The 27,755-nt window shown below is 31.7% G+C and overlaps 3 protein-coding genes across 9 annotated transcripts in view; 1 reads left to right on the plus strand and 2 right to left on the minus strand.

The window, feature by feature from the left end:
- Window positions 1-1,254: 1,254 nt before the first annotated feature.
- On the minus strand, window positions 1,255-3,568 carry LOC148613588 (uncharacterized). The gene is made up of 5 exons (XM_088587004.1): window positions 3,348-3,568; window positions 3,017-3,111; window positions 2,492-2,704; window positions 1,934-2,207; window positions 1,255-1,542 (listed from the first exon to the last, which is right to left on the minus strand). Exons 1-5 carry the CDS (start codon window positions 3,478-3,480, stop codon window positions 1,406-1,408), a joined length of 852 nt encoding a protein of 283 aa, XP_088443130.1. The 5' UTR covers window positions 3,481-3,568; the 3' UTR covers window positions 1,255-1,405.
- Window positions 3,569-3,591: 23 nt separating this feature from the next.
- Window positions 3,592-6,347, minus strand: LOC148613589 (uncharacterized). 2 transcript variants are annotated; one of them, XM_088587007.1, is made up of 6 exons: window positions 6,002-6,347; window positions 5,581-5,739; window positions 5,149-5,216; window positions 4,552-4,696; window positions 4,221-4,315; window positions 3,592-3,908 (listed from the first exon to the last, which is right to left on the minus strand). In XM_088587007.1, the coding sequence occupies exons 2-6, from the start codon at window positions 5,735-5,737 to the stop codon at window positions 3,723-3,725; spliced, it is 651 nt and encodes a 216-aa protein (XP_088443133.1). In that variant the 5' UTR covers window positions 5,738-5,739; window positions 6,002-6,347; the 3' UTR covers window positions 3,592-3,722. The 2 variants fall into 2 exon arrangements, with proteins under 2 accessions (XP_088443133.1, XP_088443132.1); XM_088587006.1 differs by having other exon boundaries at window positions 3,593-3,908; window positions 5,149-5,219; window positions 6,002-6,346.
- Window positions 6,348-14,306: 7,959 nt separating this feature from the next.
- Window positions 14,307-27,755, plus strand: part of LOC148613590 (uncharacterized) — a 96,533-nt gene continuing 83,084 nt past the window's right edge. For 2 of the 6 annotated variants that reach the window (XM_088587008.1, XM_088587014.1), the window contains exons 1-3: window positions 14,307-14,406; window positions 26,461-26,529; window positions 27,384-27,514. The gene's annotated coding sequence lies outside the window, so the exon portion shown is untranslated. Of the gene's footprint in view, window positions 14,407-26,460; window positions 26,530-27,316; window positions 27,334-27,383; window positions 27,515-27,755 lie in introns of those variants that run through there. The other 4 variants (XM_088587015.1, XM_088587016.1, XM_088587011.1 and 1 more) reach the window with 4 other exon arrangements.

Here is a 27,755-nt window from a genome sequence, read left to right on the forward strand (position 1 = left end):
GACTTGAATACTTCCAATAACTGATTAAAATTACCTTTAGACATTTTTTCAAGAAATTCGGAGTTGATACATGTATGATAACTTCGTGAACTTATAGACTCTTCTTGGTGTGTATGACACACAAGGACACCACCGAGAGATATTTTATTTCATTCATCCAGTATCCAGTTCCACGTCTTGAAACTGCTTATTTGCAATGTCGACTTCATACCCAGTATAACACTGTACGGTATCTGACTAAAAGCAGGGGGTGGTTAACGTTCTTGCATGACTACCCTCTCGGGTTTGGACGCATCTAGGAACGGTTTTCTTTTACCATGAACTGAATTCAATCAGTTCTGGACGGTATTTTCGCGCCACCTTGTATGTAAAGTAAATCAGGCTTGGAAATTAAAGATAAACGATACGAGCAGAACTGTTTGTACAGAAGCCCTGGTGGGACATTTTGACTTACTACTTACAAATCCGTATTTACAGATATTTATTTTTAAAAGCCTCTTTCAAAAAAGGGGGGGTATTTGGCGGGAAATATATAAAAATATATATATATATACACTACGGTGACCTCCAATTTGAATGCCAGCTGAGTATTCTTTACACGAATTTTATACACATTCTATAGATCAGATCTTTTTTTGATAGTTAGCGAGATATTCCTACAGAATCTATACAATTGCCTTATTATAAGATTTATTTATCTTGAAATCAAGTTATGTAACCTGTGTTTATGAGAAAACCTAGGAATATAATTTGACAAAAAATATTAGGTATGAAGCAAAAACTAACCAGAAATGAGTAACTATAATAGGAATGTCGATCAAAGGACAATTTGCACAAGCTTAAATTAGATGAGTGAAATGTACTACATGCTTTACACGTTCACATCTATGCGTTGGAAGTGAATTACTGTAATGGTTATGACTAAGCATATTCGGATCCAAAGGGGGGTATGCAAGAAAAGTGCACTGGTTGATTATATAGAAAATAAACTGGAAGTCACTTGAGTGCTCCCTGGTTCAGGTTAGTCAGCATACCCTGAGTAGTTGAATCACCTGATACCCAAGCTTTCTCTGGGTCTCATTCGTGGTCCTTGATACCTGCTCCGTATGTTTTAGACTGTTATAGTTCAGTTCCTTCTATAATTTTACCATATTTATCCGCATCATTTACCTTAAGACATTGAAGGTCAAAACAAAATATCTTAGAAAGAATCCTTATCAATGAAATATCAGAGAAGAAGTAAAAACAAAAGTATAATGCAAAATGATATAATTATCTACGTAGAAAACCATATTCAAATATATTGCACAATACATACGTTTATAACAGAGAACAATATAAAAAATCAATCTTAAATTCAATCATAGATCATATTATTGTTTTTCAATGATTGTTCACTCAGACTTTAGTGAGAATTTCCTTTTCTGGTACATCGGAATAACTGTCCGAGTCTTCCCATCAATCCAAGTTTTTGTTGTCCTTTGTCTTGAGGAGCAGCCAGCTTACTTGTGCTATTTTCCTGCTTGTCGGTGACCTCTACGGCTGAAAAATAATAATCTGTAATTATGGAATAAGATCCTTCCTAGGTTCAATTAGACATCAATATGAGACATCAATATAAATCAAATATGCATCCTCCCAAGTCAGGGTTTTGAGTCAACCCTCGCTCCCTCAAGCGGTGGACTCAAAACCTTGACTTGGGAGGGTGTCAAATATGAGACATTGTATGATTGCATCAATGAGACAGTCATCAAAAACGAACAATTTTACTTCTACAGGTCATCACACGGTCTTCAAAGGCGAGCAAAAACCTCCTTGTGTTAAAAAACAACCATTACCGGTTTTTCTTCTTCTTGGAAACTAAACCAAAGATTATATATGTTTATCCTATACTTGCTTCCAATTTTGGATTAAATAAAATTACATATTTTACCTTCGCTACCTTCTGTTATTTTCTTTTTTTCCCTTCTCAGATTTTCTTCTTCTCTCTTCTTTTCTTTCTTTTCTTTTTTCAGTGCTTTCTGCCTGTGTTTGTTTTCCTGTTTTGAGCCCTTTGCATTTATTTCGTTTCTTTCTTTGTATTTCTTGTTTACCATCTTGATATACTTTTTTGCCGTTTCCTCTTGATATTTTCGTAGTTCCGCTTCTTTCTTTTTCTCTTCCCTTTCTAGTTTCTTTAATATTCCTTTCTCTTTTTTGTTAAGTTTCTGTTGCAAATTTAAAATTTCTTATCAAAGTAAAGCTCATTGATCGAAACTAAGGCTAAATACCATACAGAATTTAAGCACGTTCGGTCTTAATTGAATTATATGTATCGTAAGCTTAAACAACATTTTTTCTCTCTTAATGCAAGCATGGAAGATATATTAAAACGCTTCTGAAAGGAGAATCTCGAATTAATATTATCTAGTGTACACGCTGCTAATTGTAAATCTAACATTTTGAGCCCATTTACAGTTGATTTATTGCTAAGATTTAATTGAAAACAAACCTTTTGTTGGCCTTGAGTTACGGTCTCAAATATCTCACTACTACTGGTTTTGACTTTTGTCTGTAATGTTTCGGTTATAGGAGATTTGATTGTGTTCTGTACACTGTCAAGGTTTTCTTTAGCTACTTGGTATACGGCTTTTGAAATAGCGTCGATACAAATCTGTCTGGCTCTTTCTGGCAACATTTTCTTTGAGTTAGTGAAAATGCCGACCTTGACAAAAACGAAGAAAATCTGATTGAGTTTGTTTGATAACAAAAAGAGGAGTCAACAACAGAGACATCAGAATAAAACAATAATGAAATCTAAGTGATGACGAACTGAATACTCATTTAAGAGTATAAACACACCGACGATGCAACACATTAAAAAAATAATGTGCTTTCAAAGTTGAGAACAGTATAAATATCTTAAAATTATGAAACTTAAAAACAGGATCAATAACAAAACGAAAAGCAAGTCATCAAAGTATGTAAGACCATGCAGGCAACAGAAAATGAAATGACAAATTTAAGGTTGACTAACCTCTTGATCCTGCCCAATATGTGGCAATTCTGCTTTGTTACGGAGGTCTTGGAAAATAACATCACCATCTCCCTTTTCTTGGCGTTGTAGTGGAACTAAAAGAAAAAAAAATAGTTAAAACGGGTAGAGAAAAAAATTCAACCACGGCACAAAAATTACAGAAAAAGATAAACTGTCTTTAGAATATCACAGTTACCCTGTTACCCGAATTGTGAAATGCAGAAAACGTTATTTTAGGCGAATCATCTGTCTGTATGTATAACTTCGTCCTTGAACACACTTGAAATTCAAAGTCAAAAGTTGTTATATTTAAACTTGTTCTCGTTCTTACCTTTTTTGTCCTCTAGAGCTGTGTCAATATTCCCAATTGCTCTGCTTTCTTCTACTGTCACTTCATGAAAAGCGACTATGATTACATCTTTACATAACTGTTTAACAGCGTCATTGGTCATTCCATATTCCATTGCCGGAGTGACCTGAAATCGTGCATTGATATTCTAAAGAACGCTTAAAGCCTTAAAAGCTTGTAAATGGTTTAGGCAAATTGCATGACCATAATTCCGAAAGACGATTCATGATAGACAGAAATCTTGGATATTCTTTGGTAGTAATAATATTGCTAACGCTTTTTTTTCGTAATGTGTCGTTCGATATTTATATAATAATCCTGTCTATCAAGTTTGAGCCATAAAAAAAGTATGTAAACCTAGATCTCACTACTACTGGTTTTGACTTTTGTCTGTAATGTTTCGGTTATAGGAGATTTGATTGTGTTCTGTACACTGTCAAGGTTTTCTTTAGCTACTTGGTATACGGCTTTTGAAATAGCGTCGATACAAATCTGTCTGGCTCTTTCTGGCAACATTTTCTTTGAGTTAGTGAAAATGCCGACCTTGACAAAAACGAAGAAAATCTGATTGAGTTTGTTTGATAACAAAAAGAGGAGTCAACAACAGAGACATCAGAATAAAACAATAATGAAATCTAAGTGATGACGAACTGAATACTCATTTAAGAGTATAAACACACCGACGATGCAACACATTAAAAAAATAATGTGCTTTCAAAGTTGAGAACAGTATAAATATCTTAAAATTATGAAACTTAAAAACAGGATCAATAACAAAACGAAAAGCAAGTCATCAAAGTATGTAAGACCATGCAGGCAACAGAAAATGAAATGACAAATTTAAGGTTGACTAACCTCTTGATCCTGCCCAATATGTGGCAATTCTGCTTTGTTACGGAGGTCTTGGAAAATAACATCACCATCTCCCTTTTCTTGGCGTTGTAGTGGAACTAAAAGAAAAAAAAATAGTTAAAACGGGTAGAGAAAAAAATTCAACCACGGCACAAAAATTACAGAAAAAGATAAACTGTCTTTAGAATATCACAGTTACCCTGTTACCCGAATTGTGAAATGCAGAAAACGTTATTTTAGGCGAATCATCTGTCTGTATGTATAACTTCGTCCTTGAACACACTTGAAATTCAAAGTCAAAAGTTGTTATATTTAAACTTGTTCTCGTTCTTACCTTTTTTGTCCTCTAGAGCTGTGTCAATATTCCCAATTGCTCTGCTTTCTTCTACTGTCACTTCATGAAAAGCGACTATGATTACATCTTTACATAACTGTTTAACAGCGTCATTGGTCATTCCATATTCCATTGCCGGAGTGACCTGAAATCGTGCATTGATATTCTAAAGAACGCTTAAAGCCTTAAAAGCTTGTAAATGGTTTAGGCAAATTGCATGACCATAATTCCGAAAGACGATTCATGATAGACAGAAATCTTGGATATTCTTTGGTAGTAATAATATTGCTAACGCTTTTTTTCGTAATGTGTCGTTCGATATTTATATAATAATCCTGTCTATCAAGTTTGAGCCATAAAAAAAGTATGTAAACCTAGATTTAGAAATAGTAATCAATGGAACCAAGATTCTAGCGGAAATGTAATCCAGGGAAAAAGACCAGACATAGAAAACAGATGTGGTAGAGTCTGGCACGGATTTATAATTCCCAAAGACGTGTAAAACTGACTGTAACGTTTATTACAAGGATAAAAGCGAGCTCTCTGAATATCTACACCAGTTTTTTAACTGAAGCAACTCTTTCATTGTATACAAACCTCGGGTGTCGATCCTGCTTTTATAGGTTCAATATCTTTTCCTCTTTCATCTGTCATGGAAACCTTTTCTGCTGAAATTGAATAGTTAACAACAACATTGATAATGATAGTAAAATAGAAATAACCTGTCTTTTAAAAGCAAAATAAATTTCACTTGATATATACTGAGACGGTGGACTCCACACTTGATGAAAATCACCGAAAAAATGAACGATAGATGACATCGCTATTGTTTTTGAAAAGGTAATTGGTTTTATAGCGCAACATGTATAAATGCAAACGAATACCGCAATATATTTTAAAATTGCAGCATCAAGGTGAAGATAACTTAATGCGTGAATTTAAAATAAATACATTATGGACATAGGGCGAGAATTGTCTCTGGGAAAAGGAGCCCAACTTGATGATTTTGTTTTTACTCGTCTTACTGACCCTTTCTGCTAACATGTCTTTGCATTTTATGCCTAGCATCCAACATGGCTTCCCTTGATAAATGCCAAGCATCTAATGAGTAGTGGAATTCATTGGCAAATAATGGACCTCTTCTAGTGATCTTGAAAATTCTTGTTTGTCTTTCTGTTCGTGCCATTTCTGAAAATGCCAATAAGAAGTACACGTAAGAAGCACTGAAGGAACGAAATAAAGATTTTTTTAAATATCCAACAGTGATTTTAAAGTATTAGCGTTTGTATACCAAGTGCTCTGGGCTCAGGACTTACAAGCCTAACTTTTTTTAGGCGTTGCTATCTAGAATATCTTAGGTCCATTTAGGATTCAAATAACAACCAAAATAATCACATGCTTTAGAGATGAATAAGCACTTTGATTGTGCTATTTTACTTAACAAACTTACCCAATTTTGAGTTCTGTAGACGTTTGAATTCGATGAATTGTTTAGCGTAAAAATACACGCCTGTCTGTGCCGACGGATGAGAACGGACGGCGGCGTTGTCCGTAGTGATTCTGTGACGTTAAAAATATGTACCTATAAATAAGTCGACCTTGAAACAGTTTGTCAACCATATTCATATGATTGAATATCATCCCGGCAAATCCAATGTCAAGAGAGCGGACCCAGGATCAGTTACTAGTGGTCACATGTGTTTTGCAGCATCATCTCTCTTGTATAATTGAAGATCGTTTTAATTTGGTCGAGTGTGGTGGCACTTTTCATTAAATTAGATATGATCCTCGTCGCCCGATACGCTTATCTTTAAAAGCTGCCTTAAAACGGGCCTTCAAGTGAATGTCACATAACCTGCATATCATCTAAACTGTCATGATTTAAAAAGTGTACAAATATTTCGTATTTCAGTTGAAACGTGTAACATTCATTCTTGCAAGCACGCAAGGATTTTGTAGTAAAAACTTGCAAAACTAATCAATGTGACGGTATTTATCGACCCATGAACCCCCTTTTCGGAATTTCTTGTTCCTCCTTTTTAGGACTATAATTAGTATCTGAAGTTATATAAGTACTAGTGTAAGTACTAAACTCTGTCCAGTACCTTCCCTGAGCAGTAAGTAATGCATTGCGGAAAATGGGTTTCCGGAAATCGAGGAGCGCTCCGAATTCGACATAAATTTTCACCATCCCAATGACTTCCGTCGCGCTTATTTCAAGATTTCAAGTCTTGAAAATTATGTCTGGAATTTCCACATAGCTTTGCAACAAGAATTCCATTCCACTGCTATAATAAGTATGTAGTTTACTGACTATACTGTGTCAAAAGTTCCTAAATGCGAATTATATTTAGAGGCAAAAGACCCCCTATAATAATAATAATAATAAAAAAAAATGCTGCGTTACTGTATGTACGACCGATGTATAGACGGCACTATCGTACACTTCTGATGCAATGTCGTACACTATAAACTGAATGAAATGCCTTTTTAGAAATTGAATTTAGCACTGTGTGACTTTTTAAAAGTAGTTAACAACATTTATGTCTGTTTGTAATATTATTACCAAAAGCTGATTTCATCTAATTACAGCTGATGTTTTTGTTCTGGGAATTTGAATACAAATTGATAATTTTCCAAAAAAAATTGTACTGCATTGAAAGAGTATGTAAGCTACATTGTACATGTATGTTTGAACTGTTAGATTAAGTATTCTTATTCAAACGCACCCTTCCAGGTGCACTTGAATATACATTCTAAAGTACATTTGTAATACATGTATAAATATGTCATGAATTTTTAAAGTTCATAATTGGTTTACCTTAATGACTTAGTTAATAACATACAATAAATAAACATTTCTTTGCAGAAGAATATAAACATAACTATGTCATATCTTGTAGAGCATTGAATCCAAATCTACATGTACACTGGGGTACCCCAGACTCCGTTGGTCAAAATAATATTCTTCTGATCGAGTTACTGATTTGACCAGATGACGCTAATATTATTCATAAAAATAAAATTCGAATATTCTACTTTCACTTCTGTAAATTATGTTATGTGCATGTCTTATTTAATTATTACACCAGTGACTGAAAATCGAATGTCAACCATACGCCATTATTGATGTAGTACCCCAAATCCATGCATTTCCGATTCAGAGATCAAACAAGTATGGGGAGCCAGAAGGTATACAATACATTTCCACTAAATAAATAGAAATATGCTAGTATTTGATTTATTGAAAAAATGTAGTACTGGATTGGACAAAACTAACTCTATAGAATCTATTTTTTAGTCTATTTAAAGAGAAATATTTATATGTGAGAATTTAAACACTTCATTATTTAAGGCAAATTATTTCAAAATGATGTTTATCTTATTTCAATTCCTATTCAAATAATCATTTGGTTGAAATTGATTAAGAATTGAAATCATTTAGAATGTTTTAGATTACTTAAAATTGATGTACTAGGTGATCTCAATCATTAGATTATGGAAACTTGCTAATTTTTAATTGATAAAAATTTAACTATTCTTATATAAGTAATTCATATACCATTTTTGTGCAACTTATTTTTCATATGATATAATTCTAACTTAGAAAATAAAATTTTTTATACATTTGAACAACTTTAATAAAATCAACAGCAGCAAAAAAAAAACAATGTAAAACAAAAAATATCCATTCTGTATTGCATTGAAGGCAGATTTCTAAGCATCAGGGTGATACTGTTTTTTTCTTTTTTTTATATATCTGTAAGTAAAAGAAATGTCTCAAATTAGCTTAAGTTTGTTCATTAGGAAAATTTTCTAGTGTTAAATACTGATTAACTATTAATTTTCATTGAATTTTTCTAAGCAGAATGTTTTTAAGATGAGGGAAAATATGTTTGATATTTTAATTTGTCAAATCCTCAGAAAATGGTCATTTTTTGTTAATCTGGCTTTCCATAGTTAATTCATATGACACATGACGTATTTTGGTCACGTTATTGTTGTTTGGGAAGCTTTGTAAATGGCAATAAATCAATATCGATTGATTGGTTTCATGCATATTTTCTACATTTTTAATAGGGATTAAATAATATGACATACAGAGATATTGAAAAGTTGGAAATACCCTATGTTGAGCTTAAAACTTGAAAATTATCTGGAATACTGGCAATCTGATCTTTGTTGTTGTTTTCATGATATAGGCCTGGTTCAGTATCGGCAACCTCTGACCTCAGACCCAAGCACGTGCAATCAGTTCCGTATAAAAAGGGATATTAATAATACATCGGAACTAGGTATACATCGGAAAGAGAGTACAGCAGTATACATATATATATTCATTTAGATATTTAAAGATAGTAAAACAAATGTGTCAAAATAAAATGAAACAGTTACACATTAGCCATTACAGTCCATATAAATGCTTGATTCATAAGTTTTTATACATCAAAAAGTTCTGGATGTACATTTTTGCAGTCAAAATTACATCGTAACATTACATTATCTGTTGATGTTTTCTCAGTCCTTTCAGTCTCTCTATGTTTACATTAATCTATATTACTGCTCTTATGATGCAAGTGTACATGTACATGTTGGTTATTTTGCTGGATGATAAAGGGAGATAAGTCAATTGGAAGAGATTAGACTTTGTAAGCATTATTCATACATTTGTTTTACAGTACTGTACATTATTCCTCTCAAACTGTTAAATTGATTTTGATGAAAATTGTACTTGTATAGATGTACATAAAATGTATATTACAATCACCTGTCTGTCTGTCAGTCCGTTGGTTACACTTTTTGCAATAGATTTCTCAGCATTCAGGAGGGAATGCTTAGATATTTGGTGCAATGCCTTTGAATGATAACTTGTATCATGTATCTCCTTTTTAGGTTCTTTGTGCATCTACTTTCTGTTTACTGATCACTTAGTAATTTTTCAGGTGGTAAATAATGGAATTTTTAGCTCACCTTGCCGAAGGCCATCACTTGGCGTCTGTTGTCGTCGTCAATTAACAATTTTTCAAAAATCTTCTCCTCTGAAACTACCGAGAGGAATTATATGAAACTTTGCATAGATGTTCCTTAGGGTATCTTGCACAAAATTTTTGTTTAGATTTTTGATCCATTAAAAAACATGACTGCCATTACTAAAAGTGGAACATAGGGGTCAGACTATAGTTTTTTGCATCTTTCTCTAAAATGGTTAGGTTAAGCCAAATTTGGAAGCGGGTAAAAGTGTTCAGCATAATGAGATCTTTCTGTGGTCAAATTTTCATTTTAATCTGTTAAGCCATTTAACAGTTACTGCCCTTTTTCGAAGTTTTTTTGCTATTTTAATGTCATTTCTTTCAAAAATCTTCTCCTCCTGACCCTACTTGACCAATTGGAATCAAACTTAGTAAGAATGTTTCTTGGGCTATCTTGCACAAAATTTGTGTTTAGATTTTTGATAAAAAAACACGGAAGCCATTACTAAAAAAAGAACATAGGGGTCAGTCTGTAGTTGTTCACATATATCTCCAAAACTGTTAGGTTAAGCCAAATTCTGACTTATGGGAAAAGGGTTCAGCATGATGAGATCTATCTGTGTTCAAATTTTCATTTTTATCTTTTAAGCCATGTAATGATCCTTATGATAAGTCCTACTAAAGTCTTCTTGGGTCAAAATTATTACTAAACTTCTTGTTAAATTTATTGCCATTGAAAGACAAAAATTAACCAGGTGAGCGATTCAGACTCCTAGGGCCTCTTGTTTGTAATGGATTTCTCAGCTTCTGTTAGAAGAACTGCTTAGATATTTGGTATATTGCTTTAAAATACTCTTGTATGATGACATGTACTGTGTCCCCACTTTTCAGATTCCTCTCTCATCTATTTCCTGTTTACCAATCAACTTAGTAATTTTTCAGGTGGTATATAATGGAACTTTTTGTAAAAGATTTGTCAGCTTCTATTAGAGGGAATGCTTTGATATTTGGTGTATTGCTTTTGCATGATAACATCACTTGTAATGCTGTGTCTTCTTATTCAGGATACATACTCATCCATTTTCTGTTTACTGATCGACTTAGTAATTTTATGTTGTGCATGTTAGAAACTTATGTAACAGTTTTTTCAGTTCCTATTACAGGGAATGCTTAAATATTTGGCATATTGTTTTTGCATGATGACTTGTACCATGTCTCCCTTTCCCATCTTTGTCTGAAATGGTTGAATGGGGGTATCCTCAAACATGAAGTAAAATGCAACATCTTGTTTAAAAAAGGTTTGGATATTGAAATCTAAAAAAAATTGATGGTGTTCTCATGTCTACATTTCGTAAAGGATTTGGACAAACTTTATGCAGAAGGTTACTGCCATGAACCTCACAGAAAAAAAGGACAGCCTATTTGAATTTTGTAAAAATTTTGTTTTGTTTAGGCTGTCACACCTACTTAGTACATTTCTTAAAAATTTGGATAAAATTTATACCAAAGTTACTGCTATGACTCTAAAACATAAGTGAAAAACAGCATTATCTCCCTTTGAAATATTTTTTTATCTTCTTCAAAATTTGTTTTGTAAGTGATCTTTTGCCTTCAATTTCTCATTGATTTAAATTTAGATCAAATGTTTGGCCAGGGTACAAGTGTTCATCATCTTGGACCAATGTTCTTTTATTACAAATTAGAAAGGTTGATATACACAATTTTTGGGAAGAAAATTTTAGAATGGGCCTTTTTCGGATTTTTGGAAAGATATTTGAAATTTAAAGGTGCTATTTGTTAACAAACCATATAAGTTTCTTTAGTATGAAGGGGCCATTTTCCATTAGAAGGGGCAAATGGCCCATGGCCCCTTGCCTTCCCAACTTCAATATACATTTTTGTACTTTTTTTCCTGTTATAGCTAAGCTTTTAAGGGAGACTATTTACAATTCAAGCCACTGCTTGTTGTTTAACTGTACTTCTTTTTCTTTTGACATACACTGAGCAAATAATGCAGTTTTCAAAGAAATATCAAGTGCAGAAAGACTGGAGGTAATACATTACAAATTAAGATTTATATATAACATACTGTATACATCACCAATGTAAGTTTAATAAATATCATAATCAAGTTAAACAATTAGTATCTTCTATTCAAAGTGGAAAGGTACAAAATGTATCATGTGATAACCTTCCAAAAGTTGTGTGCATGTCTTTGTGCCTATCTGCCCTGTCAGTTTCCAGATTATAATTTTAGAAGATATTCATTTTAATTGAATGATTTTTTAAAACTTTATACAGTTATTAAGTATCATAATTACAGATCAAGTTACTGGTATATATTTTTGATCAGATTTATTTTTAAGTCGTTCTGACCCTTCCCCCAATATTTTGTAATGAATTGGAGTTATCTTTCTTTGAATATTAAAGAATTGTGAAAGTTAGGTCTTTTTAGATATTATGGAGTTTAGATCATATTTAAATGTCAGTTTTGGTTCTTTTTTCCTTGCCAATTTTCTTTCAATGAATTTTTGTTATCATTCTTGGAATATGGATAAGTGAAACCATTTTTTTTCCTAGATCAATTGGAGTCATCTTTCTTGGAATGCTAAAAATAGGTGAGTTAAGTTCTTTTGAGAGTATTGAGTATGAATTTGAGGTTAATCTTTGTGATTATTTGTAATTTAGCATGTGTCCATGAATATTAAATAAAACACAATGTGGCAGTATATCAAGATGCCATATTATTTTTAATAACATCTCTTACCATATACACAGACTGTATCAAATGCTGTAAATTCAGAAATTACTGCATGTGTATAATTGTGCAATTTTGCAATTTCAGCTGAGAGTGCTATTATATTCTCAGAAATATCTTGCATTAATCATGTTTGTAATTGTATAATTGTAGGTTTAACAATTGAAAATTTAAGCCAGTATGCATTTTTGATTGTCTGAATATAGCTGAAATATTGCTGCTCGGACGTTAAACCCCAACAAACAAAAAAGCATTTTTGCAATAATTTTTATAATTTACAGTAATCTCTATTAATGATTTCATTGAACTTACATAAATCAAATGCATATGTACATACAACATTTGTGTGTATATAACAAAACACCTGAATTTTGTTTCACATTATCTATGGCCAAATAAAGTTATACCTCTGTTTCTTGTTACATGTAAAAAAAGTGGTTGGTCGGTAGGTCAGGATTTTATTTTATTTACTTATTTTTTCCCCCGATTTCATAGAAAACAACTTCAAAAACATGGACCATCCAGACTTTGAGGAAACTGAATATTGACTACCATCTGTAAAATGTTGGGTCCTTTGGTGGTACTTTTTGTTTATTAACACGAAAATATTAGTTACTCTGGAGGTAGAGGCATGATTTGGTAGCAGGAAACAGATCTATAATTTCATTTTACCTAATTTTAATTATTTTCAGACCACATATGTAGTGGTCAATTATGGTATTTTCTGTTCAAAATTACACTGATTGTTTATGATTTCCTCGCTCTATGTAAGATTAATTCAAGGCTTTGTACTTTTAATCTGAAGTTCCCAATTTAAAAAAAAAATCAAAGTGCCGTTGACATTGAACCTCGGAAGTCATGAGATATTTATAGATACATTGTATTTTAATAATTTTTAATCCACTGATGGTAATTTGTTCTTTTGTATTTCCAAAAAGTTTAATTATTTACGGAGCTTTCACCACTACTACAACTATACACCCACACAATACTGATGATTCAAAATTTCAATTTAAATTTCGTTTTCCTTTTTTTGTTTTTTTTCTGTTTCGTTTCATTTTGTTTTTATTTTTTTCTCAATGTGTAATCTTGTGGAATCCATGTATGGATATATGCAGTTGCTGAAGAGATATTGCCACATATGAAGGGAAGGTTGACGTAATGAGAAGATAATGGCATTTGTCATGATTTTTCCTTTACCATTGATCTCTAAATGTAGGTCTGGATGTGAGGCTGACTCCATAGCATTTGTAGTGTCCTTTCTTTCAAGTTGTTTGGGGTAGATCTGATGTATAAAGTCACCAAGTCACCAATTCTAGGATTGTTTAAAGATAGTAATCATCCATATAGTGGAAACTCAGATTAAAAGTTCTGGCTAAACGATTTTCCTCCCTTTGGATCAGATCAACAATAAAGTCATCCTCATAAGAGTGATGGAATAGGCCAGTAAGTAGTGGAGAACAATTTGTTCCCATTATAATGCCAACCATTTGATAAAAACTGCTACTACCCCAAACAAATATATTGTAGATGACGGATGTAAAATTCCAGCATTTTGATAACACCTTCTTAGGTATATTTGGAAGATAAATTACTATGAACTGCTTTATAACTGCCTTGAAACAGCTTTTCAGAAGTTATCATCTTTATTAAAGAAAAATCAAAAACCTCTGAATTTCTACCATATTTGAAAAAAACATATTAGATTATTCAAATTTTGCCAGTTATTTCCCTTTAGTCATTGGTGACTACAAGTATACAGTATGATGTGTCTTTTTTTCTTTTGCCAAAGAATTCTAGGTGATAAATTTGTCTACATTATTAAATGTAAATGCCTCTTTAATCTCAACTTTCAAATACAAGTAATTAATTGTCGATAACACTGATTTTCCTGTATTTAGAAACATCAGGCCTGACTCAACAGGTATACTTATGGAATATGACTATATGATAGAATGTAACAGCTGATAGTTTATTGATTATGGGCACAGGTAGACATTTCTGCTTACCTATATTCTAAGCTATTGCTTTGGTGTATTATTCATATCTCTGATTATTTCTTGTGGAGATTTAGTGTGTCATTTTGATTTCCTGCTTTGAAAAAAAATTGTACAAAGGTCATCATAGGTATGTATTATTTTTTACTGTGTCAGTAGATCATTTTTCCCATTTTTCTCAGTTTTTTGTTCATCTTATTGTATTGGGTGTGTCCAGTATTTAAGTCTACACTTACATCACACAATCATGCCACTCTTATCATTTCTTTCCCATTTTCCAAATAAAGATCTTCATGACTTTTTCATCTACTAAATATATTACGGTGCATGTTATGAGTCATAATAAATATTACAAAGTATGCAAGGGTTGTATACTAAAGATGGAACTCAAGGCAAGTCACGCAGGTGAGGTTCTAGGTACAACATTGTGTTAGATGGACACTGAAAGGAGAGATAGCTACAATGTATTGAAGGTCATTTCTGTAAAACTTCTGTGGTACATTTAAAAATTTTTTTTTTGGTCCAATAATTTTTTTATGGTATAAAAGAAAACTCTGGAACTTTGTTCCCGTTGTAGATTGTAAGGTATGGATGTGTTGGAAATGTCCATACAGGATTCCCCCAAGCAGTGGTATTGTCTACCTTCATATTAGACTTCACTTGTAACTGTAAGGTCTTTTTGGCTTCTATTAAAAACTAAGTTGTTGTACAAAACCAACTTAAAAATAGGAACATAAAACAACCAAATTGGACAGGACATAATTTTTGAAATAGTCGCCTATCTAAGGTAGGTTGGGATGTCACGTTATGTTTTAATTTTTTAAACACAAAGGTACATTTACAGCTGGGTTTGGAATTAATTGAAAAAAAATTGATGTAACCAGTCTTTAACTTGATTTTACATGCTTTCATTATACCCTAATAAAAGAGTTTACAAGTATATAGTCATATGTTTGTCAGTCCATTCATTAAAACTTGTTTTAACTCAACTTCGCTAAAATTTCTTGGTGAATTGTTACTTAAACAATTAAACTAGCAGTGATGTACCTAATGTCTGTAATTTTTATGGTTAAGTATGCTGATTCATAATCTTACTGTTATATCATGTACTACAATGAAATATTCAATTTACTTTTGTATGGTTTATACAAACCACCAAAAAGATTACATTGGACTCATAATACAAATGTACCAGTTGTTGATATTTGGTTGGTAGTGAATGTATAGAGATTTTATAAAATGACGACTTGGGATTTCCAACAAAATTATTGATATAGTCAAAAGTCTTCCTACTAATCAGTGATTATCAAACATGTGCTAAGCAGTGCTATGGGACATTAACTTCAGTGAAATATTGAACATCATTTTATCACCAGATCTCCCTTTTGGCATTTGGGCATCTGTTTTTTTTAAATTGTTTGAAAATCAAACTTTTGTCTGTAACAGATGTTTGTCAAATCAGCCTGGAGATACTTCATATCTGAATTAATTAATCCAGGGGATTAAAAACAAGGAAAAAGTATTCTATGAAATATCAGTAAAGTATGCATGGTTGGTGAATACTTTTATGCTACATTGAACAATTAATGAAATGGATATGAAAAATGAAAAAAAATGTGTCCTGATTGAAGATTTTTGATGACATTCAGAATTCTGTCACGTTGTCACGGCTTTAAACTTTACACAAGTGGCACATGAGGTGGGGGAGTGTAAAAGCTTACACTGTCTTGCTTTGTTCTCCATATTGAAAGAAATTGTGGTTTCTAGCATAGAATATTGTACCATATATTGAAGTGTTGTTATGCCTATGAAAGGACTGGTATGATACAATGCATCAAATGCATTGTATTTTCACTTTGAGAACTTGACAGAACAGTTGTACTTATGTATTTAGATGAAGTCTTTTTAATGTCTTGGCTAAATATTTGAGATAATTTTATGGTTGTTTTTACAATTTTTGCAAATATTTTATGCATACTCTGAAGGAAGAGGAGTATACTGTCTCTTGTTTGTCTATCCACCTTTTTTCCTCAGTTTTCTATGCAACTACTTGTAACAGAAATTTGATGTTATATAGGTGAGCCATAACTTAAGATTTATTTATTTTTGTTTTAATTCTGAAAATGTGGATATTGCAATCATGATGAACAGTACTTAAGTTGAGTTTTTCTCTATTCTACGTGGTGAAAATATGAAATGTTTTTTTGTAAAAAATGTCAGAATCACAATATGGAATACATGTAATAATTTCTGAATTTGCATGAAATTATTTTAAGGCACTAAAAGGGGTATACAACACCTAAGGGGAATAACTCCATAGAAATCAGCAAAATGTTTTATTGTGTGACTTTCTAATGTCTAACTCAAAGCATTTTTGTAATCAAAAATTTTGTCGATGAAGTTCATTGAAATTATTCCAATGAAATATGTGGTTTGCAATTTCTTGAAATTTTTATATTTTACTTCTTTTATCAAAGTAAAACACTAAATAAAGTTTCAAGAAATTTAAACCAGCCACATAAGTTTTAGAGATGTTACCATAGGTACCCCATTGAAGGTAAAAACACACACCAATGCAAACTGATAGAACATGAAGAAACAGAAAACAATGCATGTATGATAATCCAGAGTACTACATTCTTGCCAGAGACCTAGCTATTCTCCATTATAAAGACTGGTTTAATTTTGTTAACCCTTTATTTAGTTACTCCAACAGAAAAAATAGAGTATTCATTTTTCCTTACCATGCAAAACAATAGCTGTCAGTATTAATTTTTTTTCTGTTTTCTTTTGTCACTTCATATTTTAGGAAATTTAACGAAATCTAAATTTGTCATATTTTTCATATTTTGTGTTTTTTTTCTGCTTTTTCCGTTAAAAAATAATTAGAGTAAAGAAAAATGTGGGTCCAAACAAATTATTATTTGGAGGTACATTGCCATGACAATTATATACAAATACAATGAAATTAGCTCTTTCACACAAAATTTAGAACTGTCTTGCATCTACATGCATTCATGAATTAATTTGAAACATTGACTATAGGAAGTGTCGGTTATGAATTAAAAATGGTGTATAGCGAGCCCTTCCATGCATAAGACAAGCATTCTAAATTTGTTTAATGAAAATTGCCACATTTAAAAATTTTCTCAACATAAATATTAGTTGGATTAGCTCCTTTTTATTTATATGTCATACAGAAAATCAGTGTCACTACCACTGGTAGTCATTTTACATGACTTTTTTTTTGGGAGTTTCTGTTCAGACTTTGTCAACATAAGGAAACTGATGCCTGAGACTCTGAATTCTACTGGTTCATAAAAGTCCTTTTCATTTGATACTCAAGATGCCTATTCACGATTGTTGATTGTGTAAATTTAGAAGAAATCAATGAGTTTATTTTGGTTTCCCAGGTTACTAATTCTAATGAGATTTTATTCCGTGAAAATTAATTGTTCAGAAATATGATATTGTAAACATTTAGCAGAAATGCTGTCTTGTCTTTTTGTATTGAATTTGTGTCATAGTCTTGTTGATCAATTATAGAATTGTTTGTTGTTTGTTTGTTGTTTGCTGGATGATCTTTTATAATGGTTTGGTATACCATTGGATAGAAAAGACGCAGATTGAATTGTGGAGTAGAATGGGTGTGTTTTTTTTTTTTTGCAACAGTACTTACAATCTAATTAAATTTTTCCTCACCAGTCAGCTACACTGTATTTTAAGTGTCAAATATGTTTGGAATTGACAAACTATGTATAATGTAAGGGACTTCGTGACCAAAATTGAGAAACAAGTTTTACGTAAAACTTTAAAATTAAAATCCCCACCAATGTTAAAAAAAAAGATGTGTTTTAAATATTTTGCCCTAATTTTTTTTTATTGCCAGAAAAATAAAACACTAGAAAACTTACATTGTATTTAGTAAAACCTGTCTAAACCAGACCCTATTTGGCTTAGTTTAGACAGAAGTTTTGTTAACCAAGGTCCAAAATACTTAAAATATCAATGAAATTTTATAAGTGTCTGGATTAAACATGTTTTTTGGATTATTCAGGATTTAGTTTAGACAGGTTTTTGGATTATTCAGGGTTTTGTTTAGACAGGTTTTTGGATTATTCAGGATTTGATTTAGACAGATTTTTGGATTATTCAGGGTTTAGTTCAGGTATGTTAAAGGGTTATTCAGGGTTTAGTTTAGACGGGTTTTTGGATTATTCCTGCTTTAGTTTAGACAGGTTTTAAGATTATTCAGGATTTGGTTTAGGCAGATTTTTGGATTATTCAAGGTTTGGTTTAGACAGGTTTTTGGATTATTCAAGATTTGGTTTACACAGGTTTTTTGAATTATTCAGGGTTTGGTTTAGATAAGTTTTGGGATTTATTCATGGTTTGGTTAAAACAGGTTATTGGATTATTCAGGGTTTGGTTTAGACAGGATTCTCTGTATGTAGATTTCTATCTGCACAATTAGTACTACTAGTATTTGGGATATGACATTCTATACATTGAAATGGCTTGTTCATGTGGCTCTGTTCTCTTTACAAATTTGAAATAATGAAGTTGAATTTGGACAAAAATGGCCTGATATTTTTAATGCATTAAAATATTGGTTTTGCTGTTTTTAGATGTGAGTAGGTAGGCAGGTGATTTTTTTCCCTGAAAAATGCCATAAAGTGAAGCTAAATGTGCTAAAAAAACAACAAAAAAATTGTCTTGGAAAGGATGACAAAAAGCTTTGTGTCCGTAGGTTTTAATGAGTAGGTCAATAAACAAAAACCAACATTTTTTTAAGGTTGGCCTCACCTATTGTGATATTTGGACCAACATGTAAGAAGCATAAATTTTCATTCAAAATCTGGTTTGTGATGTTTAGGATCTGACTTCATTGTTCAATATCACATTTAATTTCAACAAAGAACAAATTGAGGAGTATATCCCTGATCCCTGTGATAAAAGCACTGGGAAAAGTTTTATTTATTTTTTGTGTACTTTTAATGTCACTTTACTGCAGAAGTACAATTCAATTGTTATTGTAACTTAATTGGACAAAATTATTGAAAAAAATATTTGTTTTGTTGTTTAGAGACTCATTATGATTTTAATCAGTGTGTATCTACTTTTGTCATCTGTATCATCAAAAACAAACTAATTACAAATTGATACCATAAATGATAAAATCAATGCTCACAAATAAAAAGACATGTCATGTTACCTTTGTGATGAGGAAGGAGGGAATGGTTTGATGTGGCAGAGGTTTCTATCAAGTTTTCTACATTAATTAAATTGTACAATTTTCAGGTCATTTGTTTGGGGTGGAGTTTGCTTTCATAAGCTCAAGGTATAATGACAGAGTATGATTTATAGAGATTGGACTTAAATATGATTGATTTTGAAATTGATCATTACTTTTAGTATGACCTGGGGTCAGGTATTATATGATGTTTGATGTCCATGATTTGTGACAAAATTGTGTACACTCAGATACTGCTCAGAACATATATGGGACATTTTGAATTAATTTTATGAGTTTATGGCCAGTTTCCTATTTTTATGAAATTAGATCTGTTAGACTTACAACACACATGGTCAAAGATTTTTGTAATTGATAAGAGGAGTGACCTCTGCATGACTTTACAACTATACAGTGAAACCTGGATAAACTGAACCCTGAAGAATCTGGAACCCTGTATAAACTAGACACTTTGATTTGAAACCTTGATAATTCATACACCTGTTTAAACTGAACATTGAAGAATCTGGAACCCTGTATAAACCAGACACTTTGATTTTAAACCTTGGTAATTCATACACTTGCCTAAAATGAACATTGAAGAATCTCTAACCCTGTATAAACCAGACATATTTTAAACCTTGGTAATTCATACACCTGTCTAAAACGAACATTGAAGAATCTAACCCTGTATAAACCAGATACTTTGATTTCAGACCTTGGTAATTCATACACCTGTCTAAACTGAACTCATTTCCAAGTCCAAAAATGATTTGCTTTGGACAGGTTTCTCTGTTGTATTCTACATTTTTTAGTGAAAACTTTTGATTTTTAACTATGGTACAAAGAGAATTAACTGATAGGCTAAAAACCACTAATTCCACTTCCCATAGGCTTGTATGCTAATTTCACAATATTCAATGGCTTCTCTGGACTTTACCTTAACTTTAACCTGCAGATGACTATATATCAGCATGATTCTACATATGTCAGCTCACAATCCTCAGAATGGCATGTGGGGTTAGCAGACTTGCAGTGCAGTACTGGTCACCGGAAGTGAAGGGTCTATAAATAGCATGGGAAATCCCAGTGTTTTCACAAGATAGGGGTATATTTAAAAATCATTATGGAGATTAGGCTTCACATCACAAGAAGCAAAATGCACCTATAAAATGTACAGAAATGTTTTTCCTTTCAGAAACTGTTTAAATTTTTTAAATAAGATGAGAACTTTTTTCACAGCACTATGAGGAACAGGGGTAATTTCTGCGTAGGACTATTTTTGCGTACGTTCCAAATGCTCATTGGTTGAATTGGTGGTCTGTAACCTAAACAGTCACTTTTTGTCTTAGAAAAAATAAATAACTATACAGGTATCTTCCTACACACATACTGAATGCATTTGCAAAGTTTCAGTGAAATGTGACAAGCACTTTTTTAAATATTTGATTTTTAAATATAGGGTAACCAAGTTGTGCGAGCAAAAAAGTGACAATATTCTACCATACTTAAATGCATTAAATATTTGCAAAGAACTTTTTCTGACTTTTCAAATAAAAAATATCAATCACAACTTGTTTTTTAACAATATCAATGAAGAAATAGTTTTAAAAGTAATCATTTTCTGAGAAATTGGTCTATTTTTAAAAATTTATTTCTGACATGCCTCCCCCTTTTTCTTGATCACATGTCAAAAATCCTAAATCTTTAAATTTTCAAAAAAGGTGATATATTTGGCTTTAAATTTGTAAATACAGTGTTTTCACATTAAAACATGACCAGTAAAGGGCACCTAAAGCAAAAAAAGTGCTCAATAATGGATTTTCCATGTTGCCATAGGGGAATGCTTATATGGCCTTAACCGCAGTAATGAAAGTGAGTTTTTCCTCATTTCTAACCTAATTTTTGCTCAAATCTACACAAAACTTGATTTCAAGTGCTTATTACTACCATATTTAGGTAAATATAGCCCTCAAAGTTTAATATTTGATATTTTTACTAAATTTTCTACACTTTTTACAAGATAGGACATAAAAATCAGCCAAAAAGACCAATTTTCCATAATTTGGACCTATAACTTAAAAAAATGCATATTTTGAAGGATTTTTTTAGTGTATTCCTCTCATGGCAAAGTTAACAAGATCTTCAAGTAGTTTAAAGCTATTTCAAGAAACTTTTCATTTTGCCATGGCTTCAGCTTAAGGCTAAAAACCACTAATTCCACTTCCCATAGGCTTCTATGCTAATTTCACAATATTCAATGGCTTCTCTGGACTTTACCTTAACTTTAACCTGCAGATGACTAGATATATCAGCATGATTCTACATATGTCAGCTCACAATCCTCAGAATGGCATGTGGGGTTAGCAGACTTGCAGTGCAGTACTGGTCACCGGAAGTGAAGGGTCTATAAATAGCATGGGAAATCCCAGTGTTTTCACAAGATAGGGGTATATTTAAAAATCATTATGGAGATTAGGCTTCACATCACAAGAAGCAAAATGCACCTATAAAATGTACAGAAATGTTTTTCCTTTCAGAAACTGTTTAAATTTTTTAAATAAGATGAGAACTTTTTTCACAGCACTATGAGGAACAGGGGTAATTTCTGCGTAGGACTATTTTTGCGTACGTTCCAAATGCTCATTGGTTGAATTGGTGGTCTGTAACCTAAACAGTCACTTTTTGTCTTAGAAAAAATAAATAACTATACAGGTATCTTCCTACACACATACTGAATGCATTTGCAAAGTTTCAGTGAAATGTGACAAGCACTTTTTTAAATATTTGATTTTTAAATATAGGGTAACCAAGTTGTGCGAGCAAAAAAGTGACAATATTCTACCATACTTAAATGCATTAAATATTTGCAAAGAACTTTTTCTGACTTTTCAAATAAAAAATATCAATCACAACTTGTTTTTTAACAATATCAATGAAGAAATAGTTTTAAAAGTAATCATTTTCTGAGAAATTGGTCTATTTTTAAAAATTTATTTCTGACATGCCTCCCCCTTTTTCTTGATCACATGTCAAAAATCCTAAATCTTTAAATTTTCACAAAAGGTGATATATTTGGCTTTAAATTTGTAAATACAGTGTTTTCACATTAAAACATGACCAGTAAAGGGCACCTAAAGCAAAAAAAGTGCTCAATAATGGATTTTCCATGTTGCCATAGGGGAATGCTTATATGGCCTTAACCGCAGTAATGAAAGTGAGTTTTTCCTCATTTCTAACCTAATTTTTGCTCAAATCTACACAAAACTTGATTTCAAGTGCTTATTACTACCATATTTAGGTAAATATAGCCCTCAAAGTTTAATATTTGATATTTTTACTAAATTTTCTACACTTTTTACAAGATAGGACATAAAAATCAGCCAAAAAGACCAATTTTCCATAATTTGGACCTATAACTTAAAAAAATGCATATTTTGAAGGATTTTTGTAGTGTATTCCTCTCATGGCAAAGTTAACAAGATCTTCAAGTAGTTTAAAGCTATTTCAAGAAACTTTTCATTTTGCCATGGCTTCAGCTTAAGGCTAAAAACCACTAATTCCACTTCCCATAGGCTTCTATGCTAATTTCACAATATTCAATGGCTTCTCTGGACTTTACCTTAACTTTAACCTGCAGATGACTATATATCAGCATGATTCTACATATGTCAGCTCACAATCCTCAGAATGGCATGTGGGGTTAGCAGACTTGCAGTGCAGTACTGGTCACCGGAAGTGAAGGGTCTATAAATAGCATGGGAAATCCCAGTGTTTTCACAAGATAGGGGTATATTTAAAAATCATTATGGAGATTAGGCTTCACATCACAAGAAGCAAAATGCACCTATAAAATGTACAGAAATGTTTTTCCTTTCAGAAACTGTTTAAATTTTTTAAATAAGATGAGAACTTTTTTCACAGCACTATGAGGAACAGGGGTAATTTCTGCGTAGGACTATTTTTGCGTACGTTCCAAATGCTCATTGGTTGAATTGGTGGTCTGTAACCTAAACAGTCACTTTTTGTCTTAGAAAAAATAAATAACTATACAGGTATCTTCCTACACACATACTGAATGCATTTGCAAAGTTTCAGTGAAATGTGACAAGCACTTTTTTAAATATTTGATTTTTAAATATAGGGTAACCAAGTTGTGCGAGCAAAAAAGTGACAATATTCTACCATACTTAAATGCATTAAATATTTGCAAAGAACTTTTTCTGACTTTTCAAATAAAAAATATCAATCACAACTTGTTTTTTAACAATATCAATGAAGAAATAGTTTTAAAAGTAATCATTTTCTGAGAAATTGGTCTATTTTTAAAAATTTATTTCTGACATGCCTCCCCCTTTTTCTTGATCACATGTCAAAAATCCTAAATCTTTAAATTTTCACAAAAGGTGATATATTTGGCTTTAAATTTGTAAATACAGTGTTTTCACATTAAAACATGACCAGTAAAGGGCACCTAAAGCAAAAAAAGTGCTCAATAATGGATTTTCCATGTTGCCATAGGGGAATGCTTATATGGCCTTAACCGCAGTAATGAAAGTGAGTTTTTCCTCATTTCTAACCTAATTTTTGCTCAAATCTACACAAAACTTGATTTCAAGTGCTTATTACTACCATATTTAGGTAAATATAGCCCTCAAAGTTTAATATTTGATATTTTTACTAAATTTTCTACACTTTTTACAAGATAGGACATAAAAATCAGCCAAAAAGACCAATTTTCCATAATTTGGACCTATAACTTAAAAAAATGCATATTTTGAAGGATTTTTGTAGTGTATTCCTCTCATGGCAAAGTTAACAAGATCTTCAAGTAGTTTAAAGCTATTTCAAGAAACTTTTCATTTTGCCATGGCTTCAGCTAAACAGTCACTTTTTGTCTTAGAAAAAATAAATAACTATACAGGTATCTTCCTACACACATACTGAATGCATTTGCAAAGTTTCAGTGAAATGTGACAAGCACTTTTTTAAATATTTGATTTTTAAATATAGGGTAACCAAGTTGTGCGAGCAAAAAAGTGACAATATTCTACCATACTTAAATGCATTAAATATTTGCAAAGAACTTTTTCTGACTTTTCAAATAAAAAATATCAATCACAACTTGTTTTTTAACAATATCAATGAAGAAATAGTTTTAAAAGTAATCATTTTCTGAGAAATTGGTCTATTTTTAAAAATTTATTTCTGACATGCCTCCCCCTTTTTCTTGATCACATGTCAAAAATCCTAAATCTTTAAATTTTCACAAAAGGTGATATATTTGGCTTTAAATTTGTAAATACAGTGTTTTCACATTAAAACATGACCAGTAAAGGGCACCTAAAGCAAAAAAAGTGCTCAATAATGGATTTTCCATGTTGCCATAGGGGAATGCTTATATGGCCTTAACCGCAGTAATGAAAGTGAGTTTTTCCTCATTTCTAACCTAATTTTTGCTCAAATCTACACAAAACTTGATTTCAAGTGCTTATTACTACCATATTTAGGTAAATATAGCCCTCAAAGTTTAATATTTGATATTTTTACTAAATTTTCTACACTTTTTACAAGATAGGACATAAAAATCAGCCAAAAAGACCAATTTTCCATAATTTGGACCTATAACTTAAAAAAATGCATATTTTGAAGGATTTTTGTAGTGTATTCCTCTCATGGCAAAGTTAACAAGATCTTCAAGTAGTTTAAAGCTATTTCAAGAAACTTTTCATTTTGCCATGGCTTCAGCTTAAGGCTAAAAACCACTAATTCCACTTCCCATAGGCTTCTATGCTAATTTCACAATATTCAATGGCTTCTCTGGACTTTACCTTAACTTTAACCTGCAGATGACTATATATCAGCATGATTCTACATATGTCAGCTCACAATCCTCAGAATGGCATGTGGGGTTAGCAGACTTGCAGTGCAGTACTGGTCACCGGAAGTGAAGGGTCTATAAATAGCATGGGAAATCCCAGTGTTTTCACAAGATAGGGGTATATTTAAAAATCATTATGGAGATTAGGCTTCACATCACAAGAAGCAAAATGCACCTATAAAATGTACAGAAATGTTTTTCCTTTCAGAAACTGTTTAAATTTTTTAAATAAGATGAGAACTTTTTTCACAGCACTATGAGGAACAGGGGTAATTTCTGCGTAGGACTATTTTTGCGTACGTTCCAAATGCTCATTGGTTGAATTGGTGGTCTGTAACCTGATAACCAAAATTCTTCTATAATTCCTGTCATATTATAACTGCAAGGAGTTAAATGAGTTGTTGTCATGGCCCAGACCTAAAAAAATTACTGTGAAAGTACTTTAATTCGTGGATACCAATTTTTGTGGATCAGTGAAGAAACACAAGTTCGTGGATTCTTGAATTCATGGTTTTGAAGTTTTCAGTATACTCATCAATGGAAACCTATTTTTAGTTGGGAATCAAATTTCATGGTTTGACCTATCCATGAAAACCAAGAAAAATTGGTACCCCACAAACAATTGTACTTTCACAGTATTACTTGCAGTATATAGTGTACATGTTTCTACAGCATATAGTGAAGCATTACAGTTTTAACTACCTTACAAAGAGAATTAACTGATATAAACGAATATCTTCTATCAAGGCTGTCAAGTTATGATACTTTTGTTTGTGAGTCTTGGCAGAACTTAAAAACTTAGTAATCTAACTGTTGAGATTGTCATAATTAAAGAGTAAACAATGTTTCTCTTATTTAAATGCAGGCTGATTTTCTGAAACAGTTTTGATGATAGATTTTTCTGACTTAAATGAAATTGATGGAACCGTAATTCTTAACCATATACAATGTATTTCAGATTTTTGGTTTTTTGTTGTTTTTTTTTTCAATTTTTTTATTCATACTGTAAAAGCTTTGGATATGAGTGAAATAATTGCTGTTAAAAAGTCTTTCTTCCATTTATTTTTCAGGAATATGAAAAGTGCCATAACATCAAACAACCTTGTGAATGTATATCAACCTTGAACTAAAATGTGAAGGTAACCTACTATAGTTCTGTTTTCATGGAGTTGTCTGATGCAAATTGTTGGGTTGTTACACAAAATCATTTTAAATTTAAACAAAGTTATATTTGATGAAATTTATATGAAATCTTTTTAGAACTCAGGATACATAGAAACTGATACTAAAGAGCTTCAGATGAAATTTATATGAAACTTTTTTAAATATATTTTTTTGAATTCACATATTTTAAAGAGACTTTTAGAAAATCTATTTTGAATTCACAGTGCATAGAAACTGATACTAAAGGGCTTCAACAAATGCCCAGTTTAAGCAGGCTATGGTTTTTCAAAGTTTGGATTAGACAGGTGCAAATGTAACATTGTATGTTGTTTATTCCAAGTTTTAAATTCCTGTGCTGATATGAGTATCTAATCTATACCTATTTAAAAAAGCTTATCATCAGAAGTATTAAGTCACTAAATGGTATGATAAATTTTAATGGAACTGACTTTTATTGCCAAAAAAAAAAGAGACCAATCACATATTTTAGACTGCATTAAATCCGAAAGTTGAAAATTCAAGAATCAAATGCAGTGTAGTGTAAGTGTCAGTTGGGGGTGAGATTAAACAGTTTTTTTCCAACAACTACCTCCTAGGTGTTAAAAACAAGACATTCCAAATTCAATCCAGCAGAGAACTAGCTACATATACATGTAAATATAGTACAACAATTTTTACATGCAAACCAATCCATCAGTGAGAACAACAGGAACAAATTATGTTGGGGGCTCTATAATCTGATGATTTACCTGGATAAGTCTCGTTATTTCACCTGTCAGGTAAATATTGTTATTGTTTCCTCTATTATTCACAGTGTTGTTCATTTCAGGGAAATATACACACAGATTTGTCTGTTGCTTGTGGATTTTATTTTTGGCTTTGTAACAGTATAATTAACTTAGTTCTAATCTGGAAATATTTAATATAAGAGAACAGACACTGAGATATTTCAATGTAAAGGTAAGTTTGATGTAAAATATGGTATTTTGTATTTAGAAATGGTTCTTTATTTGTGATGACAATATGTTACTTCTAACGACAATTGAAACTATTTTATTTTGTATAGATTATTATTTGTTAGTGAAGAATTTTATTTTTTTGGGGGGAAAAATTCTGATGGTGTAATACAAAAATAGTTTTTCTACAAAGCACTTGCAAACTGGTTTTAACTAAAATGATTTGTTTGAATAGCTATATGCAT

This window comes from Perna viridis, chromosome 6 (genome assembly GCF_037379345.1).
Source record: "Perna viridis isolate PV_CMFRI_1.1 ecotype Kerala chromosome 6, ASM3737934v1, whole genome shotgun sequence".
Classification (NCBI taxonomy): domain Eukaryota; kingdom Metazoa; phylum Mollusca; class Bivalvia; order Mytilida; family Mytilidae; genus Perna; species Perna viridis.

Excerpts from the sequence above, each read along its gene's own strand:
- LOC148613588 (XM_088587004.1), bottom strand. The coding sequence starts at position 3,480 with ATGGAATATGGAATGACCAATGACGCTGTTAAACAGTTATGTAAAGAT. Across the intron at positions 2,705-3,016 it reads ATATTGGGCAGGATCAAGAG|GTCGGCATTTTCACTAACTC; the intron begins GTTAGTCAACCT and ends GTTTTTGTCAAG. Across the intron at positions 1,543-1,933 it reads AATAACAGAAGGTAGCGAAG|CCGTAGAGGTCACCGACAAG; the intron begins GTAAAATATGTA and ends ATTATTTTTCAG.
- LOC148613589 (XM_088587006.1), bottom strand. The coding sequence starts at position 5,737 with ATGGCACGAACAGAAAGACAAACAAGAATTTTCAAGATCACTAGAAGA. Across the intron at positions 4,316-4,551 it reads AGCTCTAGAGGACAAAAAAG|TTCCACTACAACGCCAAGAA; the intron begins GTAAGAACGAGA and ends TTTTTCTTTTAG. Across the intron at positions 3,909-4,220 it reads ATATTGGGCAGGATCAAGAG|GTCGGCATTTTCACTAACTC; the intron begins GTTAGTCAACCT and ends GTTTTTGTCAAG.